The following is a 14,154-nucleotide window of genomic DNA, read 5'->3' as shown; positions in this document are numbered from 1 at the left end:
CTTAGGAACTGCCACTCTCCCAGCCTGAGTTGGGCTTCAGCCAGATGCCTTGTAGTGTCAATACAATGTTCAAATACATTGTCTCCAAAACTCTCTAGATACCTCATAACACAAAGCCAATAACAATGTGGTGTTACTGACAGAGCTGCAGACATCTGTATCTTACAGTAATGTAAAGATTTTGTACTTGCTTCAGACCTTTTAAGGAATCTATGCTAGTGATGATCTTCAGAGAGTTTGAACTAAGCTAATTCATCACTTATTTGCCTGCTGAAGAAAAAACACAAGATGCACTTTAAGATGATTGATAAAGGTTTTGCTGTGCATCTAACATAGATTACTTGCTCTGTTACTAAAAGCCTGTTTTTACCTGTGTATCCTCACTCTATCCTGGCTTGATTAAAAATGCAGGAATCGGCTTTGATTTTTCTCTTCCATCTAGCTGAAAGTCTCCCCTGTCAGCCTGTGTTCCAGGATCCATGGATGATTATCACAGCAGCAGCTTTGTACTTGGGTGTAGCGAAGGAATTAGTATCTCCACCTATTTGCAAAGCAAAGTGTACAAAATAGAAAATTGTAAACAAAGAGCTAAAACACTACTTGGGAGATGCAGATTCACCTCTGTGAGATCTCCTGTGTGATCTTGGGAAAGTCAGTTTTCAATCTGCTTACTCAAGAGACTCCCCTCCTACCTTTTCAGCATCCTGTCCTTTTAGATTCAGCCTTACAGCATGTGCATTGAGCTCCCAAACAAATCAGATCCATGCTGACTTTGGGCAATACTACCTACATTCACAATTAAGACAGAGAGAGAGAGAGAGAGAGAGAGAGAGAGAGAGAGAGAGAGAGAAAGTTACTCTCTTCCTCCAATTGTAGAGGGACTCTCTGGAGACAGTAAACATATTTTGCTGAAATACTCACATGACAGTGAACGGTGAAAAGGCTTGTACATGATATGCAAAAAAAATGAAATATTTTGTATTGTTTCTTTTCTAACAGGAAAATCATCACTGAAAGCCCTCGGCAATAGACTGGCATGTTTGAGTCACACTAATAGTATCAGCCGTATAAAAATAATGAAATTTGAGGAAGACTAAGTCTCAGTCTTTTATTTTAGACCTTTAAGTTTGCACATTAAAGCCTATTTTTGAATGTTTTGTAGTTTAGAAGTCTTAAACTCCTAGAACTCTTGCAGTCCTAGCTCCTCAGTTCATAAAGCTGACAAATCCTATTGTACCCCTTAGCCATTTACCTAGATAAACACTAAGCACTTTTGGGGGAAGACAAGAATGTGGGACATTCATTCAGTTATCCTAAACCAAGGTAAGTGTTTTTGTCAGACCCTCTCCCATGAATGTAAGCCTTAGGTACAAAGCAAGTAGCTCAACTGTATAATGGAGATTGCCTAGAAGAAGTGAAGGACTCCTCCAATTCTGTGCTATAATCAACAAGAAGCAAATTTCCTCAGCAAAATTTAGAGGTAAAACAAAACAAGATGTATCCTTACAGCCACATCGTGAATGAATCATTATAAAACTGGCTGACACAAGCCAGAGATGGAGGTATGGAAAGCAATAGCTAGATGGGGAAAAACAAATCAATATGGATGACTGAAATCCTATTTACTGCACTAAAACTCCCTCAGCTTTCTCTTGCATTTTCTCTTGATTAGGCTGACAGTAACCGAAGTTGAAAATGTTAAAAACCCAGCCTTAGTCTTCCATGTTGCACTTAGGCTACACTGATTTATTAGAGTCCCTTTCTTCGCGCTTCTTGAGGCCGGACAGTGCTTTGATGGCTGGGACTTTCTGCAAAAGTGCACAGGGCATCATCCTGTGAGGGCTAACAGCTGGAATAGGTGTCTAAGCCTGATCATAATGTGATTCTATCTGTGTACCAGATGAATGTCAATTGCAACAACGATGGTGCATAAAAAGACTGGTTACTACAAATGGAGAATCTGCAAGGAAGTTAGGATCTGTATCTCAAAAGAGAGACAAGACAGAATACATTGCCCTGTGTTGCAGGCTTGGCTGCACACAGCTTTTATAATGCGTTTCTCTTTCCGATAAGAAGTTGGTCACACCAGGCAGGGAGAATGGAAATCCCTACCTGTCTATAACTATGAGAAAATATCCTGAAATAATAATAATAATTAAAAAAAAAAAGGAAAAAAACCGGGGGTGACGGGGTGTGTTGGAATTGGGAAAGGAAGTAAAGAAAATTCCAGAAGTGTAATTCAATCAGGTGTGGTCAAAAGCAAGGTCTTAGAGAAAGCCCTTGGGTCAATTTAACACCAAATGGAAGGACTGCAGAGTTTGGATGTCTCCCTGAGACTTAAATTATAGATGGTTTCCAGGAGTTTCCTTAATAAAATTTGTCTAGGGAGAAAATATTGATGTCAGTGAGGGGAAAAAAAAAATCTGATTCACGGAAAATGGAAAAGAGAAACGCAGCTTCAACCAGGAGTTAGCCATCAATCTATTTCTTAGACACAGTCTTGGCAAAACCCATTCTCCTGGTAGAACTTGCCTGGAGTAGACCAGATTGATTTGACAGTCTCTTAGCCTAATAAATGCTTGACCTCAAGGTCTGCTGAATTCACTAAATTCACTATGCAGAGAGAATTGGGAACCAATCTCCTCTGGGAAGCATCCTGTTCTGCAGCCCTCCCCTGATAAAGGCCTTGACTGCTTTCAGCCTCAGCAAGATGACTAGATGAAAGCTGCTCTCAGAAGAAGAAAGGTTAATCGACTACACCGCTGTTAATCAATCACTTGGAAAGATTCAGCACTTACAATAGGTAGGTCCCTCTTCCTGCCAAGAGGTTCTTGCATGTTAACCAGGGACCATCTCCTCCAGTTTGAAGGATGAGTAATAGACAGAAACACAATCCAGATAGATGCCAGGTGTCTGATCCAAGCCAGCTGAAGTCAATAGAAAGACTCCCAGTGAGTTCAGTGGACTTGGATCAGACCTCAGAGAAAGACTTATTATCCAAGGTTTATTCTGCATAAAGACGTTGAGCTACTTTTAGTAGTAAGGGAACCTTGAAAAGCAGCTGATTTAACGCCATTTTGCCTCCCAATGAAACCATACTTCTTCAAATCATTCTGTGTCCTATTTACACTGATTGTCAGATATGGCTGACATCCAGCAATGGAAAATTACCTGCCTGTGACAGCAGACAGACACATATACATTTCAAAGTCTCTAAAGAATACAAAAAAATGCCAAACTATCTCTGCAAATGTTTTCCTAGCCTTTTTGTAATTGCTGCTATCCAGGATGTTAGCTTTCTCAGAGAGGAGAAAAGGATAGGTAACTTTTGAAATCATGATGGAAAAGGAAGAAAGACGATTTAAAAGATCCTGCCATGGAGAACAAACTCAGTGATGAACAAATGGTGGTAAAGACAGTGAAGCTGACAGTCAGAGGAAAAAAAAATACAAGAGAAACAATATACTTTGAAAGTACCCCCTGAAGATTACAGATTTCTCTAAATGGACATGTATTCACTGTCTAACACCACCTGATGATGAAGCAGTGACTGTACTTGATGCTTGTCTGAATAGGAGAACTCTCAGTCTGTTACAAATGTAGGCCCCCATATTCCAGTGCGGAACCACTTGGTTCCACCTGCTGCACTACATGGCCTAAAAGCTGTAAGGGAAATAGTTGAAACCAAGAGGCACACACCTTGAAGACATACACAATTACACGTGCCAATTCAGTTTATTGCAGTCTGGTGCAGATTTTTGCTTATTCAAGGAATTTTGCCTGTGGTATTTTCTCACTACCAGCTATCTAAAGGCAGACTCCTGGCTGCACTTGCACCAGCCTCAATTCATCTGGCTCCGTCTGCTGCCAGAAGCTGCTGACTTATAACTTTTGCTTTATGAATAACAACCCAGTTTTCACTACAGACAAATACCTGCAGAGGAGAATGACTGGTGTCATGGACTGTTCCTGTCCTAACTACAATGCACATAGTGAAAAGGTACGAGGTCCTTCATAAGGCTGGAGAGGAATTCAGATGCAACCACTATTCTCTGCTCTTCTAGAAGTTCATGGCACTATGAAGCATTCCAAGTAATGGATCCTTCCTCCTTATGTGGTAACAACAAGCAAAAGACCAATGAAAGATGATAATTTAGGGTGCACTATAAACAAAAAAAATTTTTGTGTTCCAATAAAATGCTTTACCTGAGGAAGGACAGCCATTTTAAATATAGCCACGTTCTTTGCCAGTAAACAGGTGACTAGAATATTGTTTTTGGCAATGTACTGCTAACTGAAAAAAAAAATCTGAATTTACATCTACAATGAATGACTGATATTTAGTGACAATGAAATTTCAGTACCACCAAGAGACTTAAAAGCTAACAACCTGCTAAGATAAATGGGAGTACTCTATCTTACTCCACTTCTGGTCACTGCAGGTTCAGAATCATGTAAACACCATCGTATCTTCTTATGTTTCAGTCTAGATTTTCACAGCTCTAAGTGCTATTTTTAAAGAAGATTCTGTTATTATATACTTAACTGTATTGCAGCATGACCAGCAGGTCCTGATTCGTTTGTCATTCTGCTGGCACACACTGAATCATAATCCCGTGCAGTTCTCCTGTCAGTAGTGAATTCTGCTGTAGCCACAGAACTAAGAACAGATCTGAATAAAAAGATACATTTCATCTATGACTATTCATTTCTTAACCCACAGTGGATGAGCTTAAAGCACCCGCAGCTTGGTACAAACAAGTGAGGAACTACAAAGGCTGCTGCCTAATCCATTTTTCCTCATGTTGTCTGGAATGGTATCCTACAAGGCTTAACTGCACAAACTTGATCGCACTGAATTATGTCATCTTGAGACAAAATCTCTTCTTTCTAAAAAGAATGGAAAGATGGATGGCTTAGAAACAGAAGTAAAAAGTCTGAGTGCTTTATTGACCCAACTGACATCCTACGAATGGTAAACAATAAAAAGTCATGGAAAGTTAGAAAAGTTGTTTCTTATTCTTACTGCTGTCCCCCCAAATGTTCATGCCAAAGAAAAATGCAAAATTCTCTTAAACCACATATTTAAAAATCTTGCAATTTTATTTGCATATAAAGGCTGCTAGATATAATATCACAATAAATTTAAAGAAACAACTGCTTTTCTAAATTCCATTAACAAGGTAACATAAAACAGAACAAAGCTCAATAGCATTTACAGTGGTAGAACAGAAATAACTATCTGCAACAATATTTTGTGCTAGCAAGATTGCATTTACACACAGTGCAAAATAAGAAAAAGAAAATAAAAAGACAAGAAGAATATTTAAATATAAAGGACAACTAAGCCTTATTTTAGTTAGGCTTGATTGTATCCATTTGACTCTATACATGCCTGAACTACGACAAAGATTTAACTCAGGCTCTTGAAGGCCTTGAGCACTTGGAAAATGTGTCACATCCTTCATAATTTAGATGTGCTGTACAGCATAATTTTGCAGATGCTATACTGGCAATATTAAATCCTAGCTTAGTTATAATGCACAAAAAATACATATATATATATAAATTCATATTTAAAAGGAGTCCGCATTTACATTTTTTTTTTTTACTGCGTGAAATGCCTGCTCTTTGCAGCTTTCACCCCCAGTTTTTTAAAGCTAAAATAATTTAAAAACAAACAATAAAAGGTAGATACCACGTACAGGCTGTGGCTATCTATACCAGTCTTTAACGTATAAAGCAGGTAGTGACAAACAACTGAGAAGTCTATTCTCCCCTTGCTGCATTCTACTGTCAACAGAAAGAAGTTTCAGTACGTGCACACATATCAAGAGGCAAATGGACCCCAAAATCTTGTTTGTGCTACTAAAAAAAAAATTGATATAAATGGAGAGATGAAAAGCTAACATTTAGGCCTACGGAAAAAGAAGACACTTAAAAAAACCCCGACAGTAACATAAGTTGTGCAAATTTGGGTGTTTTTAAATGCTGCCTATTTTTTTAGCTTATCATATAATATTAAAATAAGGTCTCTCACTTCTTAAAAGAAAGCTTGGCTGTCCTTTTGAGAACACTATAACAATTTACAATGGCAAATTTATTGAAAAACAAAATTCATTTTACAAATTCACAATGCTTTATCAATTTAAAATGAATGCTGCATTTCCAAAAAGCACAACCCTCTAACTTTTTTTTCTTTTGTACCAGCAATTTACCAAAAAAAATCCATCCCAAAACAAAAACAACCACAATTCTCTCCCCCAAAATGCTCCCCCCCACCAGTAATTTTGAAATAAACATGTAACAGAATGTAAGTTTTGTAATTAGAAAATGGCAGTTTATAGACCTTCCCCAGTTCCAAATGTGCAGTAGTGCTTCATGATCCTTGAGGGGTTGGAAGGTCAAATATAATTGGAGGATTGGTTGGTTGAAAGCTGACTGTACACGTTGAAGCATTGATGTAGGTTGTGTAACCGTCTGTCATAATGCCATAACCTGTAGGGAGAATGTGTCACACTTACTGTAATATAAACAAACGATGCTGCCCATGGGCAGCTCCACTGAAAGCTTGTTGTGGGATCAATGCTTTGGAATAAAATTAAATTAATCCCTTCAAAATGACATAAGCTCTTGAAAGCTGCCACAAAGACTTGATGGAAAAAATGCAATATACTGTATTTGAAATAAGAACTGAGGCTTTTGTTTTATGTTCACACATTTTTCCACAGAAAATCCTGTACTGCAATTGGTTACAGCAAAACCAGAGACAAAATCACACGTACTTTTTCTAATTACTTAATTAGTACGTTGTACTTTGCATGCTTGTAGTATCTGTCAGATAATAAAAGACCAATCAGGAACAGGAGATTTAGAAGTAACATCAGTTCTACCTACAAAAATCCTTGCTGTCTCTGGACAATGAACCAAGCTTGGTAAGCTTTCCCCATGCTAGCCTTTATCATCCAGGTCATCCTCACAGGACTGCCAAGATGGTGTTCACATTGGCTTGTGAACCCTCAGAAACCCATTAGCAGCAGGTTAAAAATACACACACACACACGCACACATATATTCCCACTCATAAAAGCTGCTGCAAAGTATTTCTTTGAAAGTACAAGTGGATCTAACCAATAGTGAAAAATACAGGTATTACTTGGTTCTAAACAGGTCTTTACAGGTCTCATTGACTCAAAGGGAAGCTGCAGTTATGGCAGCCTGAACAGGCAAGGCAATTTGAATCCAAACGTAGGAATAGACTTGACAAGAAGAACACAATTAAAGAGATTAAGTTCTTTACAAGGAGACACCAGTGAAAATCATGACTAAGGAAAGGAATCTCTTGCTATAAGCATAATAGAGCACTGGAGGTCACTGGATAACCACTGGCTTAAGCAGAAAGTTGAGGTTAAAGTTTAATAGATGACTGCTTTTCATTATGAAGGGATCCTGACAACTCATTCCCAAATAAATGAAGAAGTACCGAATATAAATCACAGGATTTTTCAGCATGCCAGGGACTTGACTCCTCAGTAACACTATGGCGTCAGTTTCAGGAGGCTGGAGACTCTTCTCAACCTCCTAAACATCTGGCCAGCAACTGCCGTGTTCAGGACAAATTTGAGCAACCAGCAGTAATGCCACTTCTCTTCTGGCCTCTATCTTCTCTTCCACTTGCCACACAGGAATAGGATGGAACATTGCAGAGGGCTGCACACTCAAAGAATTTTGGGCCTGTGAACTGAATACCTGTGAACTGAATCACACCTGAGTCTTCATTCAGCCAATGTGATTCTACGATGTGAGAAAACGAATGGTAATAAAAGCACAGAAATGTCTCCTCTTACAGACATTCTCTCAAGGACATGGAGACGGGGCTCCAGTTCCACCGGTGGAAGAGATCCATTGTTTTCAGCTGATATCCGTAGAAAGCGCACAAAGAAACTAGAAAAAGTCTAGGAAGAATTTGGCACAAAATGTACCTTTTCACTTTATTATTATTAAGAGTTTAAGAGAACTCCCCATTGCTAATGCACAAGGGAAAATGTTTTTCTTTTAAACCAATGTGATACAGTACAGATCACCGCTGTCTGAAAGCTAAGATAAATCCAGCTACCTACAGCGTCTCTCACAAAGAATAATCACTTCAAAATTGTTGCAGTTTATTTATTTGGACTGGCAATTTTGATTTAGATCATCTTACGGTGGGGAAAACCTTGTTTGTGGTTGTTTTTACTTATCAACCAGGACAAAAAACCTGCATGATCAAAATGTGTGTACAGCCTCCCTTGATTTAACAGAATGTAGTGTGTGTTCGTCTGAGCTAGAGTTGGGTGAGAATTAACTGTACTGCGAGATGCTGCTCTTAAGAGTTGGCTATTTGTTTCTGTACAGAAACAGGTAATTCTTATGTCTTCTGTGTAAGTACTAAAACAGGATTCTAACTTGTTTTAGTATTCTTGTAAGAATGCATTCTAATGTTCGCTTTTAACATGTGCTACCACCCTTCCTACGAGATTTAGATGTGAGGTGCTGCACGTGGTTCCACAGTGCTTTTTCATAATGATCTTGCACATTAAAATTCTTTTCTCTCCCATTACTTAAGACTATTACAACTAGAAGTTTCAGCATCAAATGCAACTACAAAAGCTGCATTTGTGTGTTTTAGCTGGAAGTCTTGCTGTATTCACTTACTCTTAGTATGCAAGGATTAATATTTGTACAAAATATGTAATCTTTTCCTGGGTGCATTCAAATACTGCTATCCATGCTACTATACTTAAGGTCACGTCAGGATTTCCATTATAAACTCCTTATTTACAGATCTTTATAAACCATGCATAAAATCCCTTTCATGAAGTCATGAGGGCTTTGGAAAAACCAACAATACTAGTTGACAAAGCTCTCTTTCTTTTTTTTCCCTTTTTCATTTCTGAAGTTCTCCAAATCTGTGAGCTTACAGAGGAGCTAATTAGAGTCAATGGAGAAACCTCCAAGGGGGAAATATAAAGCATTTAATGCATAATTTTGAGTTCTAGGGTCACAAAGTCTTACACTCTCTCTCAGGCAGACCTCCTAATATTTGTCTCACAGCCACATGAAAGCTACAAAATTGTATTAAAAATTTAAATATCTCCAAAATGTATTTAATCTCTCATTCCCTCCCACTGCCACAAACCGAGCTTTTCATTTCTGATCTGGTACTGACAATGGGCAAATCTCTTCTAAAATATGAGACTGCTGGAAGCTAACATACACAGTATGAACTGTACTACAGGATGCTTTTAGAAATGTATGCAGAGTGAGTTCTGGCAATCTCTCCTCCTGATGTCTGTCCTCCTTTCTGCTTTTCCTTGCATGCTGAGGGAGGTAAGCTGAGACAGTAAGTTGTCTTCAATTTTCTAGCACTTTTCTTGGCTCCCGCACTTGGAATAATTGGAATAATTTTAATTTTGGCTTGCATGTGTGGGGAATCTCATCTGTTTCTCTAACAAAGTTTGTCAAAATTTATATTGCTTTCAAATAACCTGTGTAGAACAACCTTTGCACAGTGAAAGATGTAGGTGGCTAAATGTAGCACACATTCCTGAAACAGCCTGTTTTAATTCTGGCATAAATTTACAAAGTGCTGTGCATGCAATCACTTCCCTCAGTTCCCTCTCTGCTTTAGTCCAATATGCCAGTATCCGTCCCTTTGCAATGCATCATCGAGATGTGCTCCTTTGGAATTAGCCTCAGATCAAAGAGGAGAGTAGCACAGGTCCTTACCTTCATGGATTCCACCAAAGACGTGGAGTTTGGGCCTTACTCGCCTCTGCACTGTATTTAGCAGTTCCACACAACCAACTCTCTGCAGCTCCTTTGGAACCCAGTCTCGAAAACCTGAAGGCAAAATGCAATCAATACTATTAATTTTCTCTATTCAGGTAAGGTTTTACATAGTCTTTCAGGAAGTCATAATGCACTGAAGGTTTATTACCATTATCTACAGTCATAACCTCTCCATTAAAGCACACAATGGCTTTTAAGCAACATTTCACTGTCACTTCGTCTTCCTTAAGATTTCCCCTCTCCATATGCATTAATATTTTTCTGGATGTGATTTGTTTTTTTAAACTATAGGCTTAAACTCATCTTCCACCTTCAAACCCTGGAACATTTTTTCCCGGCACCGCTGCTGATTTTTCTTCCCTTTCCCCTGGCTCTCACAGCAGTCACCTTCCCAATTCAGTGAGGTGCTCCCTCCAGAAGCAAAATACGTGAGGAAATCAGCTGTTCTACAACCTGACACCTCTGCCACCCCAAAGATTTAACAACACAGCCTCCCACAACTTCCAGAGGTCTGCAAGCGTCAGGTAATTTCTGAGACCCCAGTCAGCAACAAGAAGCAATGCATATTAAAGCATTTAAAGCATTCATTAGCATCTGCAGCATCACTGTATTTCTCCACGAACCCAATTGAGAGCAGATGGATTAGCAACCCATGTAAAACAGCACCCGTGAAACCATCATAAAAGTGCTTGTGGGGTTTTTTGCTTCTTCGGGAAAATAAACAGATTAAAAGAATGCTATTCAGAGCGCTGGTTTTCAATATCCGGTGTGCTCCACTGTCAGCGGATGGTGCATCGCTGCTTTATCAAAAGCAGCACACAGGTAGCTCCGGGAAGCTTAAAGTGAATTTGCAGCACTATTAAAAGAGCTCCTAGTAACCAGGATATAAGAAGAGCAGTAAGTATATTATCGGTCAAAAACTTTTTTTTTCTCCTCTTAGCTCTGCTTAGATTGCTGACTCTTAACTTACTACTGTACAAATTACGTCTATCCTGACCCTGTGGTCCCTGTGAGCCCTGTGAGAGCACTGAGCCAACCTGGTGGCATTTAAATGCTGTTTTACACTGGCACCATGCAATTCTGAGAACTGTGGGTTTTCTTTTTTTAAACTCACTACCATCCCAAAACTTGATGACTTCATGTGATTGTGCGATGATCTGACCCCTTGGATTTCAAAACAATTTACTGAAAGCTTGGCAAAATCACAATCTATTAGCAGTAACAGTAATGAATAAGAAGCTGACACTCCTTCATCCTGATAAGCCACATTTAAAAAAGGCAATGCTCAGTTGTAAAACTGACTGAAATATTGAAAATATGATCCTAGACTGCTTGTCACATGTTTTGAAGAAAAGCAATACGTGATGTGTGATAGTATTTTGTAGGGTAAAAGATAGGAAAAAATAGTGGAAATTTTAAAATGGTTTAGTGGGCACTTGAGATATGCCCCAAACCAAGTAGTTCTGCCTCTGCTGAACGATCATCTTAGCATCATTTTGAGACAACCAGAATTTACTTTATCGCAGAATTACTGTGATATCTGTTATATCTGAATTACACACATTTTCAGGACAAGCAAAATTTAACTAAATGGGAAAACTTCAACTAATTCATGAAAGAAAAATTTACACGTTTATATAGCTGTCATTAGTTTACAATTATCTGAGGGCATAATTTATTCCTTCACAAATTTACTATAAGTCAATTAGAATATGTAACAGTGGTTTTACAGATATTATGCTTAAAAGGAAATTGTAAAGGAGAAAATGTGACTACACACTCTTGAACTTTTGACTGCATACTCTAAAACCTCAAAGAAATATGTCATAGTAGGGGGGAAAATGTTTTAGAAGTTTTAGCCAACCTCTGAAAAATCACATGGGATTGGAAACTGTCAGATGAATATTGTACTTAAATAAAATGGCCGTGGAATTGGATATTTGATATTCCCTCACTTGAGCTAAACAAAAAATGTAATTGAAAAAAACACCTGGAAGCTCAACAGATTTTGCTAACCTTAATCATCACTTTACCCTTCTTTCACAAAGGCTTTTTAATTCATAGCTTCGAGTTAAGAGTGCAATTACAGCACACCTTATGGAATTATTAATTTTGCTTAGGTGGAAGGTAAAATTCTCATGCAAAAAAAAAAATCACACACAGCTTTTGTTTCACTTACCAAGGGGAGGTCCATGTGTCATTAGTATATCAATACCCTCAGGGATAAGGTTCCACTTGTCTAGCAAAGACTGACCTCTGGGTAGGTTAAAGCCCCATCCATTAAACCACGGTGTCCTTTGGGGGAAAATAAGATGAAGTGCATCAGTGGAAAATAAAAATCTCTTCCCTTCTCCAATTTTTCTGAATTACAGTAACTTCTGCAGTACAGAGACTACTTGCAGACAGCCTTTTCAAAGGGGATGTCTCTAAAACAAACTGGTTCAAATACATACTGATCTGTACATTTGAATTTGCATTAATATCCAGTGCTCTTTTTGTACTTCAGGAGTATTCAGCTCTGGGGGCATTTATCCAACAAAGAGAAAGGGAAAAAAATTTAAATAACGGAAGCTCAATCTAAAGCTTACATTTGGGGATGTTCAAATATAAGAACTCCTACCTTGTATTATCCAATCAAAACAATCAAAAATCTCAGTTTTTGGAGGCAAGGGACAATTACAGCACAAGGCATCTAGCGGGTAACAGTTCATCAGGAAGACAGCATAATATTGTGGATATAAGCGCTGTGTACTGCATTATTTCACCAAATTCAAACTTCCTTTGTCTAGCACTTTTAATATCAGAACATTTGCACATAACTTGGCTTTGAACCCCTGAGCCCCCTGGAGGCCTTGATCAATGTTTAGCCTCACAGTAACTTTTTAAAAGAGATCTTATCACTTAAAACTCATTTAGTATTTCTTAAAAAAAACAGATCCTCAGTTTTCTCCATCACAGCACAGCATTGTTCTGTGACATTTGTTTATCCATCAACCCAGGCATGTAATGATAAAAAGCTTAACTTTCTTAGGAGTACTTTTTCAACGTGTAATACCAAAGTGAGTGGTTTTGATGCAAGTATAATACAGTAAAGTCTTTCCTGATCGGGTAAGTCCACAATTGTTCTTAAGAGGCAACATTTACAGCTGTTATTTCAACATTTTGGATAGCTGTTAGAATTGAAGTATTTGTAATAGTTTTCATCGGTGTGTGTGCTTCTTAGAGTGTAGGCAACAGAATTAAGACTGGGTTGCTTCATTTTCTAGGAGGTTTTCCCTGTTCCAGACATAGATATTTGGGGCCATCTTTCTCAGAGTTCAAGCTACTCCTGCAGTCTTCTCTGTACTGCAGTTGTGAAAAGAAAACTTTCATGTAAAAAAAAAAAAGTGGAAAATCATATCTGTTAAATAAGAAAGATCATTAAGAGTCCTACATCACTTCATTATGTAATCTGCCTTCTGCACCCCCTAACTTATGAATATGTTCAATCTCAAATATGCATTCAAGTGGAAATTTCCCATTGAGATTACATCTCTACTTAATTTTATTTTTTTTGTAATTAAAATACATACTTTGCTTGCCAGAGAAAGTAATTTGACCAATGAAAGGTTTACCCAGTTCTAAGTACATTCAGAGTTCCTGACAATCAGCAGTATGGGCAAACAGCATGCACTACCAATACAGGTGCAGGAAGGTCACAGTTACAAATCACAGACACATCCTTCTCCCATGGGGTCCTTCTGAGCTAATGCTTATATTACACATACATAGGAACTTGTTCAACCTAATAGACTTCCTGCATGTTGGAAGAATGGCACGAAAAGACAGGAAAATTAATGCTAGTTAAGCATTTTATATAAGCTATGGGTTCCTCGTGCATAGCAAAGAAACTCCAGCTCTCACTGTTGGCTTACTCTGCACCAACTGAAAACCTGAAAAAAGATCTTATGTTGTTAAGTGAGGGCAGTGCACCACAGAGCAGGCTTGCAAGCTACTGAATTAAAAATGAAACGTGTCTGAACTTCAGCGAAATCACAACTGTTCCTGCTTTTCCATGATTCACCTTTCTGAAACGTCTTAATTAGGTATGAATGTTTCCTTTCCTATAATGTTCCCACGTTTTAACATATCAAGATTATCAAAACCCTCAGGGCTGCAGTTGGCTAAACATTCAGCTGCTTAAAAAAACAAACACACAGCACATAGGTTGAACTTTTCACTATCAATTAATGATTCTTTCCCCACTTGCATTTCTCCTGCAGATAGTACTGTACTTATTATACCATAGTTAAACCTGAAACATGAAACCACATCTGTGATCTC

The 14,154-nt window shown here is 38.2% G+C and overlaps 1 protein-coding gene across 9 annotated transcripts in view; it reads right to left on the bottom strand.

The window, feature by feature from the left end:
• Positions 1-5,084: 5,084 nt before the first annotated feature.
• The window catches only part of MPPED2 (metallophosphoesterase domain containing 2), a 193,259-nt gene continuing 184,189 nt past the window's right edge, over positions 5,085-14,154 (bottom strand). For all 9 annotated transcript variants that reach the window (XM_035550154.2, XM_035550156.2, XM_035550155.2 and 6 more), the window contains 3 exons: positions 12,011-12,126; positions 9,769-9,882; positions 5,085-6,498 (listed from right to left, as the gene is read on the bottom strand). In XM_035550154.2, the coding sequence (XP_035406047.1) occupies positions 6,380-6,498; positions 9,769-9,882; positions 12,011-12,126 (349 nt within the window). In that variant the 3' untranslated portion in view covers positions 5,085-6,379. The remainder of the gene's footprint in view (positions 6,499-9,768; positions 9,883-12,010; positions 12,127-14,154) is intronic.

The sequence above is a fragment of the Cygnus atratus genome, chromosome 5 (assembly GCF_013377495.2).
Source record: "Cygnus atratus isolate AKBS03 ecotype Queensland, Australia chromosome 5, CAtr_DNAZoo_HiC_assembly, whole genome shotgun sequence".
NCBI classification, from domain to species: domain Eukaryota; kingdom Metazoa; phylum Chordata; class Aves; order Anseriformes; family Anatidae; genus Cygnus; species Cygnus atratus.
This window is presented reverse-complemented; position numbering and strand designations above follow the sequence as displayed.